This window comes from Salvelinus sp. IW2-2015, linkage group LG8 (assembly GCF_002910315.2).
Source record: "Salvelinus sp. IW2-2015 linkage group LG8, ASM291031v2, whole genome shotgun sequence".
In the NCBI taxonomy this organism is placed as follows: Eukaryota; Metazoa; Chordata; class Actinopteri; order Salmoniformes; family Salmonidae; genus Salvelinus; species Salvelinus sp. IW2-2015.
The window spans coordinates 47811096-47838156 of record NC_036848.1 but is presented as its reverse complement, the minus strand read 5'-3'; the positions used below and the strand labels follow the sequence as shown (position 1 = coordinate 47838156).

The 27061-nt window shown below is 43.1% G+C and overlaps 2 protein-coding genes across 2 annotated transcripts in view; one reads left to right on the top strand and one right to left on the bottom strand.

Moving 5' to 3' along the window:
- LOC111968061 (F-box only protein 11-like) overlaps positions 1 to 23112 on the top strand; it is a 36617-nt gene extending 13505 nt beyond the window's left edge. The window contains 22 exon segments of the mRNA XM_023993591.2: positions 6002 to 6132; positions 6685 to 6766; positions 7080 to 7224; positions 10505 to 10634; positions 14229 to 14312; positions 14569 to 14701; positions 14992 to 15098; positions 15392 to 15503; positions 16477 to 16511; positions 16513 to 16584; positions 16723 to 16813; positions 16816 to 16859; positions 18985 to 19202; positions 19379 to 19559; positions 20003 to 20125; positions 20256 to 20341; positions 20431 to 20507; positions 20787 to 21041; positions 21388 to 21495; positions 21695 to 21803; positions 22103 to 22201; positions 22503 to 23112. Of these exon segments, the coding sequence (XP_023849359.2) occupies positions 6002 to 6132; positions 6685 to 6766; positions 7080 to 7224; positions 10505 to 10634; positions 14229 to 14312; positions 14569 to 14701; positions 14992 to 15098; positions 15392 to 15503; positions 16477 to 16511; positions 16513 to 16584; positions 16723 to 16813; positions 16816 to 16859; positions 18985 to 19202; positions 19379 to 19559; positions 20003 to 20125; positions 20256 to 20341; positions 20431 to 20507; positions 20787 to 21041; positions 21388 to 21495; positions 21695 to 21803; positions 22103 to 22201; positions 22503 to 22632 (2552 nt within the window). The 3' untranslated portion in view covers positions 22633 to 23112.
- A 1324-nt stretch (positions 23113 to 24436) lies between these two features.
- The window catches only part of msh6 (mutS homolog 6 (E. coli)), a 29700-nt gene continuing 27075 nt past the window's right edge, over positions 24437 to 27061 (bottom strand). The window contains 1 exon segment of the mRNA XM_023993590.2: positions 24437 to 24612. Coding sequence (XP_023849358.1) covers positions 24531 to 24612 — 82 coding nt within the window. The 3' untranslated portion in view covers positions 24437 to 24530.

The window sequence follows — 27061 nt, the reverse complement described above, 5'->3', positions numbered from 1 at the left end:
TGCCTTCAGGCGTTTGGAAATTGCTCCCAAGCGTTTGGAAATTGCTCCCAAGGACCTGTGGAGGTCTACAATTCTTTTTCTGAGGTCTTGGCTGATTTATTTTATTTTCCCATGAGGTCAAGCAAAGAGGCACTGAGTTTGAAGGTTGTCCTTGAAATAGATCCACAGGTACACCCCCAATTGACTCAAATTATGTCAATTAACCTATCAGAAGCTTCTACAGCCATGACATCATTTTCTGGAATTTTCCAAGCTGTTTAAAGGCACAGTCAATTTAGTGTATGTAAACTTCTGACCCACTGGAATTGTGACAGTGAAATAATCTGTAAACAATTGTTGGAAAAATTACTTGTCATGGACAAAGTAGATGTCCTAACTGACTTGCCAAAACTATATTTTATTAACAAGAAATTTGTGGAGTGGTTGAAAAATGAGTTTTAATGACTCCCACCTAAGTGTATGTAAACTTCTGACTTCAACTATATGAGGCATGTCTTACCTTGCTTCAAAGTAGCCTATTAGATGTCCTCTTTTTCTCCATTTCTAATGGATATTTTCATCACTGTCACATGAAACTGAGGTGCCCTTTTGACAACAGTGTTTTCCAGCTAATTGCATTATGGAATGAACATTCACGCGTGTCCTATTGCCTTGTCTGCTTATAATGTGAAGAAATACTTGTTTATCAACATTTTAAGCTAAACATTCTTATATGTTGCATCAGACTCATTGCTTTTTAATGTTTTTTAATGCAAAGTCCAATAGTGGACTTTGCGGTTAGCCTTCAAAATAAAACTATGACATTGACAGTGATGCAAATGAATACAAATAGTAGAATTATGCCATAATTGAATAGATCATGCTAAACAAGGTTGGAATGTTATTGTATAAAATCAACAAAAGACAATAATTTGTAAATCTGTTGAAATCACACTGGATGTATTATACTTTAGAATTGCATTGGGGGCATACTTATTTCACTTTACAGCCTTACCCCATGTCATTGATCCACAATCCATACGTATCAGTCTACTCAGTGACACCCAGAGAACATTAGCGTCATAGCTCTTATTGCAGGACTCTGAAACAACTGTGAATTGAGACACATTTGTCAACCTATGTGTATTGAACACTATTCCTGAGGAAAAACAATACTGCGTGGATGTTTTGGAGTCTGATAACCCTGAGGAATATCTTGGGTATTGAGTAGACTGATACCCAATTTCATTGATCCCCAATGCAAAATGAATGTCAATACACACAATAAGCTGACTGGGGAGGTGATTTCACACAGTCACAGTCCCGCAATAAGAGCTACAACGCTAATATTTGCGTAAATTCTTCACAGCTGTGTTCTGTGGGTGTCACTGAGTAGGCTGATACCCCATTTCATTGCTTCACATTCCAACCTTGTTTAACATTATCTAGTCTAAATATGGCATGATTCCACAAATTGTAACCTTCTGCATCACTTTCAAAGAGGTACTTTTATTTTGAAGGCAAACTGCAAATTCCACTATTGTGCCTAATCCATATTGTGGCTTGCTTTACAACACATAATCCGGTCCGACTGAGCCTCACTAGCCAGATGAAGCAAGCTAGCTGGCTGCTTATAACGTTAGCTTTGGGCAACAGGGTTAAGTAGCTGGCTAGCTATTTATTTTCATGAACTGAATTTCAATTTCCATAGGCGAACAACAAGTTGCTACCTAGCTAATACTTACTCACAAGGATTCCTAAATCATTGCTAAGAATAATGAAAATGACTGCAGTTTCTACTGGTCATGGTTTTCAGGCTGGTTGTATTGGTGCTAGCTAGCTACTTGCGGTCGGACAAATAATGCTTTATTACCAATGCGGTATTGTAAACACATCTTTCGTGGCCGGTGTCTGCAGACTTTTTTTGTACAGCTTTGACAGTGCTACTGATAGTAGTGGTGGTGCTTGGCTTGCACTTGCAAATTCAGAACACACAACTTTCTACAATAGAACTGTGTTATTTGACGTATCAAATTAAACGCTTATTTAACACGTCAAATGTTGTTATTTGACGTGTATCTTTTTTGACATGCAAAAGACCCAAACAGTTTTCCATAGTATGTCGTGAAGCTAATAGCAGTGACGCTATTACAGTGTAACTCCGGTAGGGCAACATCTGTAAAATAGCTCACTTGGTAAATTAGTGTGTACCGGTGCTTGACCAGTCGCAAAAGCCAACATCACCCACGACAGAGAACGGTTGATTGTCAAGGGAAATTAATTCTGTTATCTTGGCATTAATGGATTTCGCCATTTTAGTTGTCTCGCTGAAATTTTCATAATCTTTCAAATGACTGCTCGACTTGTTGACTGCTCGCTCCACACAGCAGACATTGTGGGCTAGGTCAGGAATGCTGTGTTGCACGTGTAGTGCAACATTTTACGTGGCGTCAATACATCATGTACCTACGTTATATAGGTATGCACGTCAGCTTTGACATCGGTTTTGCACATCGGCGTTAAACTAGACATTGGGCCGATACCGATGTTGGCATTTTTAGCTAATATCAGCCAATTCCGATATGTTCACCGATATTGTGCATCACTAGTCATGCTAGCCGGTTCCTCTTGGTTCTGTCACCTGCCCCGTTCAGCACAGCTGTTGATATGAGGTGCTCTCCATGACGAGGGGGGTTTTGTAAACTGCTGCTTCTAATTTCTGCTCGGCATCACACATTCTGTGCTTCAGTTGCACTTCGTCACTTGGTGAATTCTCATCCAACGGGCATTCTATCAGCAGACATCTCTCTGACTGATGTGTAGCTACTTTTCTCGGCGTTGCCAGACTACTTTTCTCTGGTAAAATACCAGATTAACTTTAGACAAAACACTAGGAAATGTAGCTGGCTACATTCTTTCTATGATAAACATTAGACATAGGATGGCCATTTGTCGTTTTTGCTAAAAAGACCTTGCGTTTTCATTGTAAGCTCATTTACTTGTGTGGCTGCTAGCCAAATAGCGTTGCACTTCTGTTGTCTTCTGATGAATATGTTACGCTCATTTATTTTCTGTGAAGGAAAACTATAGTTGCACGTCCCTAATCACTCCATTGAAGCAAAAAACACAGCTGACTTTCAATATAAAACGCAGCCCTGTCAATACACAGCTGGATTCACCTGCTCCCGCTTTCTCCTATTGTGCTATTTACAAACACATAACTTGCTCAACCGTTCTGGTGAATTATGGTAAGCTTCATAATGTGACTGGTGAAATTAAGAACGTGTATGCTTTATCTCCTAACGTATTGCACAAGTTAACTGCAGGTATTCACTTAAGTAGCTTCAAATATGAACATTTATTGAAAAACATCTAAGAAATAGTTTCAACGGTATTGAAAAACCATTGCATGGCTATTTCCAAACACTCTGGTATATGGTCAGTGGTGGAAAAAGTACTCAATTCTCATACTTAAGTAAAAGTAAAGATACCTTAATAGAAAATGACAAGTAAAAGTGAGTCACCCAGTAAAATAATACTTCAGTAAAAGTCTAAAAGTATTTGGTTTTAAATATACTTAAGTATCAAAAGTAAAAGTACTAATAATTTAAAATGCCTTATATTAAGCAAACCAGACAGCACCATTTTCTTGTTTTTATTTATTTACGGATAGCCAGGGTCACACTCCAACACTCAGACATAATAAAAAAAAAAAAGCATTTGTGTTTAGTGAGTCCGCCAGATAAGAGGCAGTAGGGATGACCAGGGATGGGGGCGGCAGGTAGCTTAGTGGTTAGAGCATTGGGCCAGTAACCGATCGAATCCCCGAGCTGACAAGGTAAAAATCTGTCATTCTGCCCCTGAGCACGGCATTTAACCCACTGTTCCCCGGGTGCCGACGACATGGATGGCAGTCCCCTGCACCTCTCTGATTCAGAGGGGTTGGGTTAAATGCGGAATACACATTTCAGTTAAAGGCATTCAGTTGTACAACTGACTAGGTATGCCCCTTTCCCTTTCTCTTCATAAGTGTGCGAATTGGACCATTTTCTGTCCTGCTAAGCATTCAAAATGTAACGAGTACTTTTGGGTGTAGGGAAAATGTATGGAGTAAAAAGTACATCATTTTCTTTAGGAATGTAGTGAAGTAAAAGTAAAGTACAGATACCCCCCAAAATTACTTAAGTAGTACTTTACTTAAGAACTTTACACCACTGTATATGGTGTGTATATACTAGGGCCGGGCAATATGACCAAAATATCATATTTTTTAAATTGACGGTATTTTATGTTTTTGAATAATACATTTGCTTTGAATAGTGCGTGACCCTAGGGTAGCAACAATTAGGGCTGTCCCGACAAAAAAAAAAAATCATCTTAGTTGACCGAGAGTCGTCTTGTTCTTTTGACCAATCAATTGGTCGAAATATGGAAAAATTTGTTTGAATATATAGATAGATACACACCCTATGTGTTTGAATAAAATCAACTACATATGCACTTTTTTATTTATTTATTTGACCTTTATTTAACTAAGCAAGTCAATTATGAACACATTCTTATTTTCAATGACAGCCTAGGAACAGTGAGTTAACTGCCTTGTTCAGGGGCAGAATGACAGATTTTTACCTTGTCAGCTCGGGGATTCGATCTAGCAACTTTTCGGTTACTGGCCCAATGCTCTAACCACTAGGCAACCTGCCGCCCCACTGACCTTGTCTAATGCTTTAAGCACACTGTTTGATTAGATAATAAAGACACACAAATTACTCAAAGAGCCTGATGGTCACACTGTTTAAAAAAACAAATGCCAGCGTGTGACTGGTGCACGTTGTCTCTCTCTCCTCCCTACTGCAGCGTAAAGGCACCACAGCAAGTGTTTATTGCGCTGTCTGTGCTGAAGCTTCTACATCATTTCAGCCATTTAGTTTCTTACTTGTTTGACTGAAAAGTTCTGTTACTGAAATCCCTAATTTGTTTAGGAAAAACATTCCCTATTCGCTCAACCCTTGCTCTCTTTACGTAAAACATGTAAGCATCGCATGCAGCTACTTCATGTAGCTAACGTTCATTCTTCACGTATTCCTCTTTTTATTTAGAAGATACTGACTGGAATGAAGGCGAATATTCTGCTGTCAGTCGGCGATCTGAGAGGCACGCCGACTTCTAGAACTCTACTCTGTGAAAGATTTTAGCTCTGTGCAAAGGAAATGTAGCTCACTACTGTGCAGCCGTAACATTTCTACTTGTCGTAGCTTAAGCTAAGAGGGTTTTGACTGTCTTCCCCTCGTCCAGATGAGGATGTCCCTGCAGATATGGTTGTTTTGACTGTGTCCCCTCTTCCTCTCCAGATGAGGACGTCCCTGCAGATATGGTTGTTTTGACTGTGTCCCCTCTTCCTCTCCAGATGAGGACGTCCCTGCAGATATGGTTGTTTTGGACTGTGTCCCCTCTTCCTCTCCAGATGAGGACGTCCCTGCAGATATGGTTTTGTTTGACTGTGTCCCTCTTCCTCTCCAGATGAGACGTCCCTGCAGATATGGTTGTTTTGACTGTGTCCCCTCTTCCTCTCCAGATGAGGACGTCCCTGCAGATATGGTTGTTTTGACTGTGTCCCCTCTTCCTCTCCAGATGAGGACGTCCCTGCAGATATGGTTGTTTTGACTGTGTCCTCTCTTTCTCCAGATGAGGACGTCCCTGCAGATATGGTTGTTTTGACTGTGTCCCTCTTCCTCTCCAGATGAGGACGTCCCTGCAGATATGGTTGTTTTGACTGTGTCTCTCTCCCTTCCAGATGAGGACGTCCCTGCAGATATGGTTGTTTTGACTGTGTCCTCTCTTCCTCTCCAGATGAGGACGTCCCTGCAGATATGGTTGTTTTGACTGTGTCCCTCTCTTCCTCTCCAGATGAGGACGTCCCTGCAGATATGGTTGTTTTGACTGTGTCCCTCTTCCTCTCCAGATGAGGACGTCCCTGCAGATATGGTTGTTTTGACTGTGTCCCCTCTTTCCTCTCTCTCAGATGGAGGAGTCCCTGCAGATATGGTTGCAGAAGAATCCGGTCCAGGAGCTCAGAATAGTCCGTACCAACTTCGAAGAAAGTCTCTACTACCCAAGAGAACAGCAGCGTGTCCAGCAAAGACTAACATGGAGGTGAGTCATTAGAATGGAATGTGTCCCAAATGGCTCCCTATATAGTGCACTATGCCCCGGTCAAAAACAGTGCGCCATATAGATAGACATATGTTATGTAAAACAAACATGATACCTCTGACATGTAGAATAATTACAAATTTTAGCTCTACTCATGACATTTCTATCTGTTTGCCTGCTGAACATGGATCTGCCATAATGAATCAGCTCACTTAACTCGGGCTGTTGAGTGCCACTGGTTATAAAGACATATTGCAGACATTATAACCTAGACTGTTGAGCAATATCAGTGGGAAATGCATTCCACCCACAATGGTGTCTTTAGCATGTCGTCCTTTCACCCACGGGCTGAATTTGATAATTAATCTTTCGTCTTTGCATAATTGATTAGTATTTCACTAGCGGTAGTGATTAATTGAAGAATTTGATTTATTAAAAACAATGCTGAAATATTGATACAGTCGTTTTAAGCAGATGACCACTGTCTGTTCTATCAAAACGTGTCAAAGCTATCAAGGCTTATAACAATATATATTTTTTTTATGTGTGCAGGGTGCTTCCACTTCAGCCACAGAAGACTTTGGCCATCGGGCAAAACGTGCCAGAGTGTCAGGAAAGTCTCAAGATTTACCAGGTAAAATAATACTTTGATCTTACAGACTTTTTGTTGAATTTTGATTTATTATATTTACTGTCCTGTCACTTCTCACCTCTGGCTAATCTTACAAAAATCTTTAAAAGACAACAATGACATACACAATACAGTAAAACCAAAGACAGAGGTTTTGGAGAGTTGTTGAAGATGTTGGTTAACATGTTATGATAATTGGAGGTTAAAAATGGCCCTTCTCTGTGTTGGACATCCTTTCTGTCCAGCTCCTGTTATTACTTTGGATGTGTGAAAAGCTCCATTAATAAAGTGTACATCTCGTTGCTTTCACCACTAGCAGCGCCTGCGGAGCACTACCTCGAGGAGAAGCTGCCAGACGAGGTGGTCCTGAAGATCTTCTCCTACCTGCTGGAGCAGGACCTGTGTCGCGCAGCATGTGTCTGCAAACGCTTCAGTGAACTGGCCAATGATCCCATCCTCTGGTGAGTGGCTGTGTCTCTGTCTGGTTGGCTGTCTGTTTCAAATAAAATTGTATTTGTCACATGCACAGAATACAACCGGTGTAGATCTTAGCATGAAATGCCCTTAACCAACTTTGCAGTTCAAGAAATAGTTAAGACAATATTTACTAAATTAAAAATAAATAAAAAAAGTAACACAAAATAACAATGAGGCTATATACAGGGGGTACCGGTACCGATTCAATGTGTGGGGATACAGGTTAGTCGAGATAATTTGTACATGTAAGTAGGGATAAAATATTGCATAGATAATAAACAGCGAGTAGCAGCAGTGTAAAAACGGGCGGCGGGTGATGTGTCAATGTAAATAGTTCAGGTGGCCATTTGATTAATTGTTCACCAGTCTTATGGCTTGGGGGTAGAAGCTGTTAACTTCTTATGGCTGCAGGGGCAGTATTGAGTAGCTTGGATGAAAGGTGCACAGACGTGCCCAGAGTAAACGGCCTGCTCCTCAGTCATAGTTGCTAATATATGCATATTATTATTAGTATTGGATAGAAAACACTCTGAAGTTTCTAAAACGGTTTGAATGATGTCTGTGAGTATAACAGAACTCATATGGCAGGCAAAAACCTGAGAAGAAATCCAACCAGGAAGTGAGAAATCTGAGGTTGGTCGATTTTCAACTCATCGCCTATTGAAAACACTGTAGGATATGGATCTGTTTGCACTTCCTACGGCTTCCACTAGATGTCAACAGTCTGTAGAACGTTGAATGAAGCTTCTACTGTGATGTTGAGCCGGGTGTGAGCTGTTTGAGTCAGTGGTCTGGCAGAGAGCCAGGTCCTGGTCACGCACATTCCACATGATATCGGCTTGCGTTCCATTACTTCTATAGATACAAAGGAATTCTCCGGTTGGAACGTTATTGAATATTTATGATAACAACATCCTAAAGATTGATTCTATACTTAGTTTGACAAGTTTATTCGACCTGTAATACAACTTTTTGAAGTTTTCGTCCGACATTCGCCTGGACCTGCACGAGCGTTTGGCTATGTGTACTAAACGCGCTAACAAAAGTAGCTACTTGGACATAAATGATGGACATTACCGAACAAAACAAACATTTCTTGTGGAAGTGGGAGTCCTGGGAGTGCATTCCGACGAAGATCAGCAAAGGTAAGTGAAGATTTATAATGCTTTTTATGAGTTTTGTTGACTGCACAATTTGGCGGGTAACTGTATGGCTTACTTTTGTGACTGAACGCTGTTCTCAGATTATTGAATATTGTGCTTTTGCCGTAAAGATTTTTTAAATCTGACAGAGCGGTTGCATTAAGAACAAGTGTATCTTTAATTCTATGTAAAACATGTATCTTTCATCAAAGTTTATGATGGGTATTTATGTTATTTGACGTGGCTCTCTGCAATTTCTCTGGCTATTTGGGAGGCATTTCTGAACATGGCGCCAATGTAAACTGAGGTTTTTGGATATAAATATGAACTTAATCGAACAAAACATATATGTATTGTGTAACATGAAGTCCTATGAGTGTCATCTGATGAAGATCATCAAAGGTTAGTGATTCATTTTATCTCTATTTCTGCTTTTTGTGACTCCTGTCTTTGGCTGGAAAAATAGCTGTGTTTTTCTGTGATTTTTACGGTGACCTAACATAATTTTGTGGTGCTTTCGCTGTAAAGCCTATTTGAAATCGAACACTTTGGTGGGATTAACAACAAGATTACCTTTAAAATGGTATAAGATACATGTATGTTTGAGGACTTTTAATTGAGATTTCTGTTGTTTGAATTTGGCGCCCTGCACTTTCACTGGCTGTTGTCATATCATCCCGTTAACGGGATTGCAGCCATAAGAAGTTAAGGAGCCTTTTGGATCTAGACTTGGCGCTCCGGTACCGCTTGCGTGCGGTAGCAGAGAGAACAATCTATGACTTGGGTGACTGGAGTCTGACAATTATTTGGGCCTTCCTCTGACACCGCCTAGTATATAGGTCCTGGATGGCAGGACGCTTGGCCCCAGTGATATACTTGGCCATACGCACTACCCTCTGTAGAGCCTTATGGTCAGATGCTGAACAGTTGCCATACCAGGCGGTGATGCAACCATTCAGGAATCTCTGGATGGTGCCGCTGTAGAACTTTTTGAGGATCTGGGGACCCATGACAAATCTCTTCAGTTACCTGTGGGGGAAAAGGTGTTGTCGTGCCCTCTTCACGACTGTCTTGGTGTGTTTGGACTATGGTAGTTTGGTGGTGATGTGGACACCAAGGAGCTTGAAACTCTCGACCCACTCCACTTCAGCCCCGTCGATGTGAATGGGGGCCTGTTCGGCCCTCCTTTTCCTGTAGTCCACAATCAGCTCCATTGTCTTGCTCACATTGAGGGAGAGGTTGTTGTCCTGGCACCACAATGCCAGGTCTCTGACCTCCCTATAGGCTGTATCATCATTGTCGGTGATCAGGCTTACCACTGTTGTCGTCAGCAAACCAAATTATGGTGTTGGAGTCGTGCTTGGCCACGCAGTCGTGGGTGAACAGGGAGTACAGGAGGGAACTGAGCACGCATCCCTAGTGGATCAGCGTGGCAGATGTGTTGTTGCCTACCCTCACCACCTGGGGGCAGCCCGTCAGGAAGTCCAGGATCCAGTTGCAGAGGGAGGTGTTTAGTCCCAGGGTCCTTAGCTTAGTAATGCACTTTGTGGGCACTATTGTGTTGAATGCGGAGCTGTAGTCAATGAATAGCATTCTCACATAGGTGTTCTTTTTGTCCAGATGGGAAAGGGCAGTGTGGATTGAGATTATGCCATCTGTGGATCTATTGGGGCAGTATGCGATTTGTAGTGGATCTAAGGTTTCCGGGATGATGGTGTTGAAGTGAGCCATGACCAGCCTTGTTTGACTGATTGTGTGTGTCTGGATGGTGAGACACACTGCCATTCATTCTGACTGGATGGATGGATGGTGCGACCATAGCAATAGAATGGACATCCCCATTCAAGTCCCCTCCCGCATCCCTTTCGCTCCCGCACAACTCAGTTAATCAGCAGTTTCAGCAAGCCGATGCACAGAGTCTAATCCTGATCACATAGTGAGTTGTCAATTTGGGATGCAAGGTGATTTGTAGACCAGTGATTCTGCACAGTCTGACTGGAATGGACCGATCTGGAACACACACCATGTCTTTCCCTCCGAGACCCCCCCCTCCCACCACCGAGTGTTATCACATGAAGTAACCCTGTCTGATGGTGTCTGTGTTCCTTGCTTTGCTTCACAGGAAGAGGCTGTACATGGATGTGTTTGAGTACACGCGTCCCATGATGCACCCGGAGGCGGGGAAGTTCTTCCAGATTAACCCAGAGGAGTACGAGCAGCCCAACCCGTGGAAAGAGAGCTTTCAGCAGCTGGTAGGACTATGACCTCTATACCCCAACTGTCCTGATTGTTACTCACCTCTGTCCTCTACCCTCACTGTTACAAACAATTACCTCTGTCCTCTACCCTCACTGTTACAAACAATTACCTCTGTCCTCTACCCTCACTGTGACAACAATTTACTCTGTCCTCTACCCTCACTGTTACAAACAATTACCTCTGTCCTCTACCCTCACTGTTACAAACAATTACCTCTGTCCTCTACCCTCACTGTTACCTCTCACCTCTGATCTCAGGACAGGGATTGTTTACAAACAATTACCTCTGACCTCTACCCTCACTGTCGTCACTTACCTCTGACTTCTGTAAACTCACACTGTACTCTGTACTATGACCTCTAAACCTTCACTGTTACTCAACCAAATACAGTCAATTCGGAAAGTATTCAGACCCCACGTCTGTAGCCATGAAATGCTTTGAAAGGCTGGTCATGGCTCACATCAACACCATTATCCCAAAAACTCTAGACCCACTCCAATTTGGATACCGCCCCAACAGATGATGCAATCTCTATTGCACACCACACTGACCTTTCCCACCTAGACAAAAGGAACATCTACGTGAGAATGCTATTCATTGACTACAGCTCAACGTTCAACACAATAGTGCCCTCAAAGCTCATCACTAAGCTAAGGACCCTGGAACTAAACACCTCCCTCTGCAACTGGATCCTGGACTTCCTGACGGGCCGCCCCCAGGTGTTAAGGGTAGGTAACAACACATCTGTCACGCTGATCCTCAACACAAGGGCCCCTCAGGGGTGCGTGCTCAGTCCCCTCCTGTACTATCTGTTCACCCATGACTGCGTGGCCAGGCACGACTCCAACACCATCATTAAGTTTGCCAACGACAAAACGGTGGTAGGCCTGATCACCGACAACGATGAGACAGCTTATAGGGAGGAGGTCAGAGACCTGGCAGTGTGGTGCCAGGATAACATCCTCTCGCTCAACGTGGTCAAGACAAAGGAGATGATTGTGGACTACAGAAAAAGAGGAGCGAGCACGCCCCCACTTTCATCGATGGGGCTGTAGTGGAGCAGATTGAGAGTTTCAAGTTCCTTGGTGTCCACATCACCAACATACTATCATGTTCCAAACACACCAAAACAGTTGTGAAGAGGGCACGACAAAACCTATTCCCCCGCAGGAGAGTGAAAAGATTTGGCATGGGTCCTCAGATCCTCAAAAAGTTCTATAGCTGCACCACCAGCATCCTGACTGGTTGCATCACCGCCTGGTATGGCAACTGCTCGGCCTCTGACCGCAAGGCACTACAGAGGGTAGTGCGTATGGCCCAGTACATCACTGGGGCCAAGCTTCCTGCCATCCAGGACCTCTATACCAGGCTGTGTCAGAGGAAGGCCCCAAAAATTGCCAAAGACTCTAGCCACCCTAGTCATAGACTGCTCTCTGCTACTTCACGGCAAGCAGTACCGGAGCGCCAAGTCTAGGTCCAAAAGGCTTCTTAACAGCTTCTACCCCCAAGCCATAAGACTGCTGAACAGCTAATCAAATGGCTACCCGGACTATTTGCATTGTCCCCATCCCCATTTTTACGCTGATGCTACTCTGTTTATTATCCATGCATAGTCACTAGCTCTACCTACATGTACATATTACCTCAATTACCTGGACTAACCGGTGCCCCCCGCACATTGACTCTGTACCGGTATCCCTTGTATATCGCCTCGCTACTGTTATTTTATTGTTGCTCCTTAATTATTTTTTTATTTTATCCATTTATTTTTTACTTCAGTATATTTTAGTAAATACTTTCTTAACTAACAATACAGTTAACACTTTTTTTTCTTACGGGCTTGTAAGTAAGTATTTCACTCTAAGATCTACACCTGTTGTATTTGGCGCATGTGACAAATACAAATTGGTTTGTTACAGACTTATTCAAAAAAAATTGTTTTTAATTAATCCTCATCAATCTACACACAATACCCCATAATGACAAAGCAAAACGTTTATTTTTAAATTTGCAAATTTATTCAAAATAAAAAACTGAAATATCACATTTTACTCAGTACCTTGTTGAAGCACCTTTGGCAGTGACTTCAGCCTCGAGTCTTTTTGGGTATGATGCTACAAGCTTGGCACAACTGTATTTGGGGAGTTTCTCCCATTCTTCTCTGCAGATCCTCTCAAGCTCTGTCAGGTTGGAAGGGGAGCGCCGCTGCACAGCTATTTTCAGGTCTCTCCAGAGATGTTCAAGTCGGGCTCTGGCTGGGCCAATCAAGGTCATTGAGACTTGTCCCGAAGCCACTCCTGCGTTGTCTTGGCTGTGTGCTTAAGGTCATTGTCCTGTTGGAAGGGGAACCTTCACCCCAGTCTGAGGTTCTGAGAGCTCTGGAGCAGGTTTTCATACAGGATCTCTCTGTACTGACTAGTCTCCCAGTCCCTGCCGCTGAAAAACATCCCCACAGCATGATGCTGCCACCACCATGCTTCACCGTAGGGATGGTGCCAAGTTTCCTCCAGACATTTACGCTTGGCATTCAGCCCAAAGAGTTCAATCTTGGTTTTATCAGACCAGAAAACCTTGTTTCTCATGGTCTTGGAGTCCTTTAGGTGCCTTTTGGCCAACTCCAAGCGGGCTGTCATGTGCCTTTTACTGAGGAGTGGCTTCCGTCTGGTCACTAACTTAAAAGGCCTGATTGGTGGAGTGCTGCATAGATGGTTGTCCTTCTGGAAGGTTCTCCCATCTCCACAGAGGGACTCTGGAGCTGTCAGAGTGACCATCGGCTCTTGGTCACCTCCCTGATCAAGGCCCTTCTCCGATTGCTCAGTTTGGCCGGGCGGCCAGCTCTTGGAAGAGTCTTGGTGGTTCCAAACTTATTCCATTTCAGAATGATGGGAGGCCACTGTGTTCTTGGGGACCTTCAATGTTGCAGAAATATTTTGGTACCCTTCCCTAGATCTGAGGTCTCGACAAAATTCTGTTTCGGAGTTCTATGGACAATTCCTTCAACCTTGGCTTGGTTTTTGCTCTGACATGTACTGTCAACTGTGGAACCTTTATATAGACAGGTGTGTGCCTTTCCAAATCATGTCAAATCAATTGAATTTACCACAGGTGGACTCCAATCAAGATGTAGAAACATCTCAAGGATGATCAATGGAAACAGGAAGCACCAGAGCTCAATTTCGAGTCTCATAGGAAAGGGTCTGAATACTTATGTAAATAAGGTATTTCTGTTTTTTTTGTAGTACATTTGCAAAAAAATCTAAACTTTGTCATTTTGTACTATTGTGTGTAGATTGAGGGAAATTGTGTATTTAATCCATTTTAGAATAAGGCTGTAACAACAAATGTGGAAAAAGTGAAGGGGTCTTTCTGAATGCATTGTAGATACTGCTGCTGCTAAAACGTACTGTCAATAGTTTGTACAGACGTATGCATGCAAGAACAGTCTCAGTAATTCTAATTCTATGGCGCAAGTAGTCCCAGTGGAGTCTAATATCACTTGAGGTTGCTGTGATTCTAGAGGGAATCTCACCATAAGTATTACTGTGTAATAATAGCAATGGCTAGATTCATTCTTTTTTTGCTTTCAGTATAAAGGAGCGCACGTGAAGACAGGGTTCGCAGAACACTTCTACAGTAATCCTGCCAGATACAAAGGAAGAGAGAACATGCTTGTAAGAGTTGTTTGTTTGTTTCAGAGAGTTTATGGGACAGTTTCCTTGACACAGATTGAGCCTAGTCCTGTACTAAAATGCACACTGATTGAAGAATGTCAATTTATATAGGCCTAACTTTTTAGTTTAGGACTAGGCTTCTTAATCTGGGAAACTGGCCCAGAGAGTTCTGTTTGTTTTAAGGTTGTTATTGAGTGATTTGTCATCATGTGTTCACTGTGACTTGGCTTTAACACACTTCTCTGTTCTTCCTCAGTACTATGACACCATAGAGGATGCACTGGGGGGTGTTCAGGAGGCCCACTTTGACGGCCTCATATTCGTCCACTCTGGGGTCTACACTGACGAGTGGATCTACATAGAGTCACCCATCACAATGATCGGAGCTGGTACGTATTCATTATTGAGTTGACCTACTGTCTGTTTGTTGTCTATCTGTACCAGTGGTTCCCAACCTTTTTTGGTTACTGTACCACCAAATACATTTTGCTCTGCTTGTAGGCCTGTGGTCTCAGGAGTCTTCTCAAGTACCCCCTGTGGATAGGCCAAGTACCCCCACTGAGTTATACCACTTGACCTGTTAACTAGGTTAATTGATTGTCATTGCTGGACACTTTTAGCCCGATGTTGTCTTCCTAACCTCGCCCTTTTAATCCTAACGACGTTCATTTTTCAACAGCACCTGGTAAAGTAGCGGACAAAGTGATCATTGAGAACACCAGAGACTCCACGTTTGTCTTCATGGAGGGCTCAGAGGATGCATACGTTGGCTACATGACCATCAAGGTGAGGTCTTATCCATGACTTATGTAATATGACTCTAGCCTAGCTGACTGACTCTGTACATTAGTGGTCCACATGTCATTGTAAATACAGCTGGTCTAAAACAAAGGGCAGTCTTGACATATCAGTTGTGCTTGTTAGTCATATGTTATCAATATGACTCATATCTTAGTAATATAATATATGCCATTTAGCAGAAGCTTTTATCTACTTTTAGCCTGACGTTTGTCATGTCTTAGTAATATCTTAGTCATTAAATTAACTTGTCTAACTCCTGTATGTTTGTGGTCCTTTAGTTTAATCCTGATGATAAGTCTGCCCAGCACCACAACGCCCACCACTGTCTGGAGATTACAGTCAACTGCAGCCCCAGCATTGACCACTGCATCATACGCAGCACTTGCACAGGTACCTTACAACACAATGTCTTCATCTCCCCACAGACCTACATGCCTTTCATAAAAGATAGTATTACCCTCTCAGAACTACATGCCTTTCATAAAAGATAGTATTACCCTCTCAGAACTACATGCCTTTCATAAAAAGATAGTATTACCCTCTCAGAACTAACATGCCTTTCATAAAAGATAGTATTACCCCTCAGAACTACATCTTTCATAAAGATAGTATTACCCTCTCAGAACTACATGCCTTTCATAAAACATAGTATTACCCTCTCAGAACTACATGCCTTTCATAAAAGATAGTAGTACCCTCTCAGAACTACATGCCTTTCATAAAAGATAGTATTACCCTCTCAGAACTACATGCCTTTCATAAAAGATAGTATTACCCTCTCAGACCTACATGCTTTCATAAAAGATAGTATTACCCTCTCAGACCTACATGCCTTTCATAAAAGATAGTATTACCCTCTCAGAACTACATGCCTTTCATAAAAGATAGTATTACCCTCTCAGAACTACATGCCTTTCATAAAGATAGTATTACCCTCTCAGAACTACATGCCTTTCATAAAACATAGTATTACCTCTCTGTCCTACTTAGTGCAGTCCAATTATGGGTAATTGATTGATTTTGTTATTTATAGGGCCTTTCATTTTGGATGGCATTTTGACTCCCAAATGCATAATAATTATCATAGCGTATAGGCTTCTACTCTTTAAAATAATGCTGGAGCTATGCTAGCTTTTTTCAGTGTCTTCAACACATTCAATTGAGACAGTGGGTATCTGTCTAAGTCTAACGTAGTCGATTCACGTGGCTCTAGCATGCTGACCTTGCTGGCTTGGCTCTAGCATGCTGACCTTGCTGGCTTGGCTCTAGCATGCTGACCTTGCTGGCTTGGCTCTAGCATGCTGACCTTGCTGGCTTGGCTCTAGCATGCTGACCTTGCTGGCTCTACACCTGTTTGTTTCAGTGGGCTCAGCGGTCTGTGTGAGCGGCCAGGGAGCTTTGTCCCACCATCAAACACTGCAACATCAGCGACTGTGAGAACGTGGGGCTTTACAATTACCGACCATCACAGGTAGGTAATGCAAACACACACACACAACACACACACCACACACACACCACACACACCTCTCTCTCCTTATGGCACTTGATAACTCAAATAATCCCATTTCCAAGATTTTGCTGTGAAACTGACACTCTGTGTTTCCAGGGTATCTATGAGGACAACGAGATCTCCAACAACGCTCTGGCTGGGATCTGGGTGAAAAACCATGGCAACCCCATCATCAGACGGAACCACATCCCCACGGCAGAGACGTGGGCGTCTTCACTTTCGACCACGGCATGGTGAGATGACACTCCATATTGGTCTGGTCTCTATTGGTCTGGTCTGGCTACCACTGAGATGACACTCCATATTGGTCTGGCTACCACTGAGATGACACTACCTCCATATGGTCTGGTCTGGCTACCACTGAGATGACACGTCATATTGGTCTGGCTACCACTGAGATGACACGCCATATTGGTCTGGTCTCTATTGGTCTGGTCTGGCTACCACTGAGATGACACGTCATATTGGTCTGGCTACCACTGAGATGACATGCCATATTGGTCTGGCTACCACTGAGATGACATGCATATTGGTCTGGCTACCACTGAGATGACATGCCATATTGGTCTGGCTACACTGAGATGACACGTCATATTGGTCTGGCTACCACTGAGATGAACGGCAATATTGGTCTGGTCTCTATTGGTCTGGTCTGGCTACCACTGAGATGAAACGGCATATTGGTCTGGTCTCTATTGGTCTGGTCTGGCTACCACTGAGATGACACGTCATATTGGTCTGGGCTACCACTGAGATGACACGTATATTGGTCTGGCTACCACTGAGATGACACGTCATATTGGTCTGGTCTGGCTACCACTGAGAATGACACGTCATATTGGTCTGGCTACCACTGAGATGACACGGCATATTGGTCTGGCTACCACTGAGATGACACTCCCATATTGGTCTGGTCTGGCTACCACTGAGATGACACGGCCATATTGTCTGGTCCTTTTGGTCTGGTCTGGCTACCACTGAGATGAACAGTCATATTGGTCTGGCTACCACTGAGATGACACGTCATATGGTCTGGTCTCTATTGGTCTGGTCTGGCTACCACTGAGATGACACGTCTATTGGTCTGGCTACCACTGAGATGAACACGTCATATTGGTCTGGCTACCACTGAGATGACACGTCATATTGGTCTGGTCTGGCTACCACTGAGATGACACGGCATATTGGTCTGGCTACCACTGAGATGACACTCCATATTGGTCTGGTCCTGGCTACCACTGAGATGACACGGCAATATTGGTCTGGTCTGGCTACCACTGAGATGACACGGCATATTGGTCTGGCTACCACTGAGATGACACGCCATATTGGTCTGGTCTGGCTACCACTGAGATGAACACTCCATATTGGTCTGGTCTGGCTACCACTGAGATGACACGGCATATTGGTCTGGTTCTGGCTACCACTGAGAATGAACACGGCATATTGGTCTGGCTACCACTGAGATGACACGCCATATTGGTCTGGTCTGGCTACCAACTGAGATGACACCATATTGGTCTGGTCTGGGCCTACCACTGAGATGACAACGGCATATTGGTCTGGCTCCACTGAGATGACACTCCATATTGGTCTGGTCTGGGTCTGGCTACCACTGAGATGAAACGGCATATTGGTCTGGTCTGGCTACCACTGAGATGACACGTCATATTGGTCTGGTCTGGCTACCACTGAGATGACACGGCATATTGGTCTGGTCTGGCTACCACTGAGATGACACGCCATATTGGTCCATTGTGGCCAGCTCATTGTCTACTGTAGTGACTTAAGGCGCCATCTCAATTCATCTTACCTCCATCTCTTGCATCCTCTCACCTATTGCAAGAGAAAGTCCAAGGTCTCTTCCCTCTGACCTTCTTCTCCAATGTGTTTTGAGAAGGAGAGGATGCAAGGTAACAAGGAAAGAAGAATTGAGGAAGAACGTTAGTGTACTGTAGAACCTCAGTCTGCAGCCGTTTCTTCTTAAAGAGAAGTGTTGGCTTGCAGTTTAATCCATGTGTAGGTTTTAGAGACGCACCACTAATTTTAGTTACATAAACCTTAATCCACAGCTTTTCCCTTTTAAAAACATGTAAATGTGTTCCTACTCACACTGTAGCTTAGTTACATAAGACATTGGATTGAGGTAATTTTCTCAAGAGGAAAGAACCGTTTAGCACCTTGCTCTTCTGAAACGTATTAGAGAAGGTCCAAGGTTCCTCCCCACTGACCATCTTCTCCAATGCTTTTGGAAAAGGAGGCAAGGAGAGAGGATGCAACGAATCGAGAAAATATGAATTGAGAAAGAGCCTTGGCATTCTGATTATTTTGACTGACTGTGACTGTCACCCCCTGCAGGGCTACTTTGAGAGCTGCAACATCCACAGGAACCGCATAGCTGGCTTCGAGGTGAAGGCGTACGCCAACCCCACGGTGGTGCGCTGTGAGATCCACCACGGACAGACGGGAGGGATCTACGTGCACGAGAAGGGCCGAGGACAGTTCATCGAGAACAAGATCTATGCAAACAACTTTGCTGGAGTGTGGATCACCTCCAATAGTGATCCTACAATAAGGTCAGTGGGGTTTTAAAGTCAAACACTCACTATCTCTCTCTCTCTCTCCCCCCTCTCTTTCCCTGTTTCTATATCGCTCGCGCTGTTGTCTGTTATACAACCCATATTAAGTTAAATTGATTCTGATGTGTAAATGGATACTCTGATTAAATTTTTCCACGTTGTGTCAATCACAGGGGCAACGCTATCTTCAACGGTAACCAGGGCGGAGTTTACATATTCGGTGATGGGCGAGGCCTCATCGAGGGGAACGATATCTACGGTAACGCCTTGGCAGGGATCCAGATCAGGACAAACAGCTGCCCCATCGTACGACACAACAAGATCCACGACGGACAGCACGGGGGCATCTACGTGGTAGGGCTTTCTTATAACTTGTTTTAATGTGTATTTTAAAGAAAACATGTAGTCAAATGTGTAGCAAATATTCTGAGACTTATAGCTGTGATTTATTTGCAAGCCTTTAGCATATTTAACTACTAGCCCACCTTATTAGTGTCTGAAAATAAAATGCTCTAAAACACTAGGCAGGTAGCCAAGCGGCTAAGAGCGTTGGGTCAGTAACCGACGGTTGCTGGTTTTAATCCCCGAGCCGACTAGGTGAAAAATCAGCCCATGTGCCCTTGAGCAAGGTACTTAAACCTAATTGCTCCTGTAAGTCGCTCTGGATAAGAGCGACTTATGACGAAAATGTAAATTGATACAGAGCCATCTTGTAGTCAATGGACTCTGAAAGATGGGACAGTTCTCATTGGATAAGGGTATTAGTAATGTCATGAATCTGTGTGTCTCCCCTGTAGCATGAAAAGGGACAGGGGGTGATAGAGGAGAACGAGGTGTACAGCAACACGCTGGCAGGAGTGTGGGTGACTACAGGAAGCACACCTGTCCTCAGGAGGAACAGGATACACAGTGGGAAACAGGTACAGAGATGGAGAGAGACCCGTCTGTCTGTTCAGATGGCTCTATGGGCTACTCATCTCTTACAGATGAATGAATGAAATTTGACAATAACCTGCAAACTAAACACTTGGCCTTGTGTGGGTCATACAGGTTGGCGTCTACTTCTACGACAACGGCCATGGAGTGTTGGAGGACAATGATATCTACAACCACATGTACTCCGGAGTTCAAATCAGGTCAGTGAGAGAGCAGGAACTCAAAATGAATGGCCAACCATACATATATGCATTGATTGATTGATGGTTAATGTTTCCCACTGTAACAGAACTGGCAGCAATCCCAAAATCAGACGAAACAAGATCTGGGGAGGTCAAAATGGAGGCATTCTGGTTTACAACTCAGGTGAGAAACCAGTATCTATTATTCTGTCTTTATCCATCCTCCTCTCACACTGCTTGATCTTGTCTGGATAGGGGTGAAGCAAGCACACGTCTTCTTCAGAAAGTGTACCTTTCTACATTTTAAATTCATGTGCAGAACAGTGAAGACACCCTGGACTCACAGGTTCTGAGTGAAGTGGACCAATCAAATTCCTGTGTAATTCAGATGCTCCCTCATGAACCTTCTAACCAGGATAAATGAAAGGGAGACCTGTTGGCTGATATATTGACTCTGTTTCAGGTTTGGGCTTCATCGAGGACAATGAGATTTTTGACAACGCCATGGCAGGGGTGTGGATAAAGACTGACAGCAACCCCACTCTCCGAAGGAATAAGATCCACGACGGGAGAGACGGAGGGATCTGTATATTCAACGGAGGACGAGGTTTACTGGAGGAGAATGATATATTCAGGAACGCCCAAGCAGGGGTCCTCATCAGCACCAACAGCCACCCCGTCCTGAGGAAGAACAGAATATTTGACGGCTTCGCTGCAGGTGCATTATGCAATTCTAGAAAGCAGGGTTCAATCCAGGTCGTGTTCATTAGGCACCATATGGTGGAAAGTGGAATGAAATGAGAGGGACTACCTGGATTTGTCCAATAAGAAATCCAAATGTTCTGTTTTCCATTGTGTCCCCTAATGAACACAGCCTACCAGTATTTTGCTTTGTATCCTTTTGATTTAATAGTAGACAAAGAGTGAGGCCCAATCCAAAATGTGGAAGTTAAACCATGTTGCTTATACCAATCAAATCCTCTTGGATCTCCACAAGTGCTTAGGGGTCAGGTTCTGAATCTCCACTTCCTCCACGCTGATCCTGACCTGTCTCTGTCCACCAGGTATTGAGATCACCAATCATGCCACGGCAACCCTGGAGGGAAATCAGATCTTCAATAACCGCTTTGGAGGGTTGTTTCTCGCATCTGGTGTCAACGTTACAATGAAAGGTAAGAGGGGGGAAAGGGGAGGACAATGTGTCACCATGATGTGATTTGTGGATGATTTATTCCTGGAATCTAGCATTGTAGGATCTACTTACATCAGTTAGTCTTTGTCAAAATTGAATTATCTTAAATTGCCTCTTCATTACTTTTTCTCATCTGTACCTGGACTGATCCAACTACACTTGTCCTCCTGTCTCTCCAGATAACAAAATAATGAACAATCAAGATGCCATTGAAAAAGCTGTGAGCAGAGGTCAGTGCCTGTACAAGATTTCAAGTTACACCAGCTATCCAATGCACGATTTTTACAGGTAATAATTTCTTACCCTATATATCTAACTTCTACCAGTGGGATTTTCCAGAAAGCAGGATTATTAAATTAGCCATTTAAACTTTGATAAACAGCCACTTAACTCTTCACTTTCTGGTTGATTTGAGAACGCTATGTTCTGAAAATAACATTATTTCAAGCAATGTTGGACAGTTAGCTGGCTAACTCATTGATCCAGCTTTCTGCAACAGGCCCCAGCTGTCCACTTTAATCGATGTAACCTGGACAACTCGTTTGGCTCATCACCTGTTTCTTTGTTCTGTCCCTCCGTGTGGTCAGGTGTCACACCTGTAACACAACAGACCGCAACGCCATCTGTGTGAACTGCATCAAGAAGTGCCACCAGGGACACGACGTCGAGTTCATTAGGCATGATAGGTACGTTACTGTTCTCTTGTTAATAAGACCCATACACACTGTATTTTACAGCGATACTTCATTCTAAATGACTTTGCAGATATTCAAATTATATCTGGTTTTGTTGCAGAACCTCTTCCTCTTGTGCCAAATGAAATGTCACATTCAAACGTGTTAGTATCTCGTCAGTAATTGACTTTAATTTATAAAAAAGTGTACAGATCCAACTGGATATCTGCTAGTATTTCAGTGGCTACTTGATCAGTTAGTTTAGTCTTCCATGTCATTTCCAGCATAATTCTTTCTTTTGTCTTCGCTGTAGATTTTTCTGTGACTGTGGAGCCGGGACGTTGTCAAATCCCTGCACGCTAGCCGGAGAGCCCACGCACGACACGGACACACTGTACGACTCAGCCCCTCCTATAGAGTCCAATACGCTGCAACACAACTGAGCTGGACCCCCCCCGGACCCTTCCAGGCCTTTTCCCTATATAGTGCCCTACTTTTGACTCAAACCCTATGCTGGCCCTGGTCAAAACTAGTGCACTGTAGGGAATAGGGTGTCATTTTGGACAGAGACTCCTGTTTGTTCAGCTCAGCTAACTAGTCCACCTATGGGGAGGATGAAAAATACAAACTTATAAATATTACACAATGTAAAAATGACTTTTAAAAAATATGGGGAAAAATGGATGTCAAGCTGAAAGGAGACATGACATTTCTGCTGTGGATGCACTGACTGCCTGCACCGCTTCTCTTTTTATTTTCCTTCCCAGCAACATGTTGACGAGGAGGCAATGGGACTTGGTTGGTGATGAATGGGTATTCTTATTCCCTTCATAGGGCACTACTTTTGACCAGGGCCAGCATTAGGTTCCTAGTCAAAAGTACCCTATGAACTGAATAGGGTGCCATGTCAGATATTGACTCAGGTTGGAGAATTCATGGGAAGCATTTCAGCTTTATAGCGGAGCTGTGGATGGACGCTAGACATTTTAATGCCCCTCCCTGCCTTTCTTGGCGAAGTGAAGTCAGACTGCAGTTATTGTACAGAGCCATACGAGGAACTAGTTCCTCAGGCAGAGGAGGCAGAGCCTCGCCACACACTGCTTCTGTCTCCGGCAGCAAACCGTTGTGCTGGTATATGTATGGTTACAGAAAAAAATTGACCTAGCACTTCGGGGATTTTTTAAGAAAAAAGATTTTAAATGCTTTTCTCATGTAGTTTTGTATTTTCATGCAGAAATGTTACTGTACTTGAATGTCTTTATTAAATATATACATTTTTTTTTTTTGGTTACCCCCCACAGACTTGGTGTAATGTCGCAGTATCTACATTCTTTCTGTGAAAGAGAACAAAGCAACATTGACTATTAAGAGAAGCTGCGAAAAATACATTGGTCTTGTTAAAAACTTTTAGAATTGATCTAGAACTGTGGCCATTTTGGTTTTGACTCTTTGAACACCCAAATACATTTGTCTGCAATATGGAGATAAGGAACCATGAATGCTTCGCTACATATTTCCTATTATTTGGACCACACTGGAGGTAAACCTCTGTATTAAGGGCTGGGTTCAATCGGTATCTTCCGCGTTAAAATGTAAAGGACATTTCTGACTGAGCTGACCTGCAGCGTTTACCGATGACGTTGCCAAACATAGGAACATTGCCTTTAAAATTTAACTCGAGCTATAATGCGGATCCTCTGCGATACTGATTGAATCCAGCCCTAAGTCTTGTGAACTTACAGCTGTCCTGGTTAACATGGCGCTTTTCTAGCCTGGTCCCAGATCTGTTTGTTCTGTCTTGCAAATGCCTCTGGTTATGTCATTTCCCATAATGACCATAGGTGTTGGCAATGCCACACAAACCGATCTGAGCCCAGGTTAAGGCAAATATTTTCACATTGGAGTAAAGCATTGCCAGAGATCTTTTTCTAAAGTAAAGCTCTTAAATATATAACCAGTATATGGTGTGACTGTGGGTTCTCAAACAGACAGAATTGTATGCATGTACCATAACATCTAGACTTAATATATTGTGGAGTATTCAATAACCATTTTGTAGATGCTAGTGTGAATTAAAAGGGTTTAATTTCCTAGATAGAGGAAAGTGGTCATTCTTTTAAAATAAACTTTATTAGATCATAATATTTGTGATGATGGAAAGGAGAGAAGAACAAACTACAAAGAACAAAACATGGATTCAGAGATGTGAAAGGTTTTAAATGTTGCAAATAGACTGAAAACAGTTTCCTATTCTGAAAGAATCATTTCTACTCGATACAACATTCAAATTAGAAATGTAACGTTCTCTTTAACAGGCCCAAAAAACAAAACGCCTTCATCTTCACAGGTTGCTGATCATCTGGACGAGCAAGGCAAACTGTGTGCTGGCTGCTGTGGGGTCTTCAGCATACAAGCACAGCTTCCTGTGGAGCAAAAAAGATGGAAAAATAACACTAGTTACTTGAAGACTCGTATATACAAAACATTAAGAACACCTGCTCTTTCCCTGACAGACTGACCAGGTGAACCCTATGATCCCTTATTGATGTCACTTGTTAAATCAATGTAGACTAAACKKAAWWWWWWTTTTTTTTTACCGAGTTACAGTTCATAAAGAAATCAGTCAATTGAAATAAATTCCACATGACTGGGAATACAGATATGCATCTAAAGTATCACAGATACCTTAAGAAAAGTAGGGGTGTGAATCAGAAAACCAGTCAGTATCTGGTGTGACTGCCTCAGGCAGCGAGACATCTCCTTCGCATAGAGTTGATTGTGGCCTGTATAATGTTGTCCCACTAATGGCTATGCAAAGTTGCTGGACACTGGCGGGAACTGGAACACGCTGCCGTACATGCCGATCCAGAGCATCCCAAATATGATCAATGGATGACTTGTCCGGATGAGTATGCAGGCCATGGAAAAAAACTGGGACAGTTTCAGCTTCCAGAAATGATGTACAGATCCTTGCGACACTGGGCCGTGCATTATCATGATGAAACATGAGGTGATGGAGGCAGATGAATGGCACGACAATGGGCCTCAAGATCTCATTGTATCTCTGCAATCATATTGTCGGGATTCATCCGTGAAGAGCACACTTCTCCAGCATGCCAGCAGCCATCGAAGGTGAGCATTTGCACACTGAAGTCTGTTACGACAAACTGCAGTCAAGCCAAGACCCTGGTGAGGATGACGAGCAAAGATGAGCTTCCCCGAGACGGTTTCTGACAGTTTGCAAACCCAGTTGTCAGGGTGGCAGGTCTCAGACAATTCCACAGGAGTAGAAGCCGGATGGGGAGATCCTGGGCTGCCGTGGTTTCACGGTCTGCGGTTGTGAGACCGGTTGGACATACTGCCACATTCTCTAAAACAACGTTTAAAACAATCAATTCTCTGGCAACAGCTCTGGTGGACATTCCTGCAGTCAGCATGCCAATTGTATGCCACTTCAAATCTTGAGACATCTGTGGCATTGTGTTGTGTAACAAAACTGCAGATTTTAGAGTGGCCTTTTAATTGTCCCCAGCACATGATCATGCTGTTTAATCAGCTTCTTGATATGCCACACATGTGAGGTGGATGGATTATCTTGGCAAAGGAGAAATGCTCACAAACAGGGATGTAAACACATTTTGCCCAAAATTTGAGAGAAATAAGCTTTGTGTGTATGGAACAATTCTGGGATCTTTTATTTAAGCTCATGAAACTTGGGACCAACACTACATGTTGCATTTATATTTTTGTTCAGTGTACATGAAGGGGAGGAGACAGATTAAAGAAGGATCTTTAAGCCTTGAGACAATTAAGACATGGATTGTGTATGTGTGCCATTCAGAGAGTGAATGGGCAAGACAAATGTCAGTGCCACGCGCACCAGTTTGTCAAGAACTGCAACGCTGCTGGGTTTCACACACAACAGTCTCCTGTGTGTATTAAGAATGGTCCACCACCCAAAGGACATCCAGCCAACTTAACAACTATGGGAAGCATTGAGTCAACARGGGCCAGCATCCTTGTGGAARGCTATCTACACCTTGTAGAGTTCATGCCTCAACGAATTTAAGCTGTCCTGAGGGCAAAAAGGCAGAGTGGGAAACTCAATATTATGGTGTTCCTAATGTTTGGTATACTCAGTTTACTTCTACATGTACAGTTGAAGTCGGAAGTTTACATACACTTAGGTTGGAGTCAAACTCGTTTTTCAACCACTCCACAAATGTCTTGTTAACAAACTATAGTCGGTTAAGACATCTACTTTGTGCATGACACAAGTAATTTTTCCAACAATTGTTTACAGACATTATTTCACTGTATCACAATTCCAGTGGGTCAGAGGTTTACATACACTAAGTTGACTGTGCTTTTAAACAGCTTGGAAAATTCCAGAAAATTGTGTCATGGCTTTAGAAGCTTCTGATAGGCTAATTTGAGTCAATTGGAGGTGTACCTGTGTATGTATTTCAAGGTCTACCTTCAAACTCAGTGCCTCTTTGCTTGACATCACAGGAATATCAAAAMAAATCAGCCAAGACATCAGAAAACAAATTGTAAACCTCCACAAGTCTGGTTCATCCTTGGGAGCAATTTCCAAATGCCTGAAGGTACCACGTTCATCTGTACAAACAATAGTACTCAAGTATAAACACCATGGGACCACGCAGCCGTCATACCGCTGAGGAAGGAGACGTGTTCTGTCTCCTAGAGATGAACATACTTTAGTGCGAAAAGTGCAAATCAAAAAGTATCTATATCCACAGTAAAATGAGTCCTATATCGACATAACCTGAAATGCTGCTCAGCAAGGAAGAAGCCACTGCTCCAAAACTGCCATAAAAAAGCCAGACTACGGTTTGCAACTGCACATAG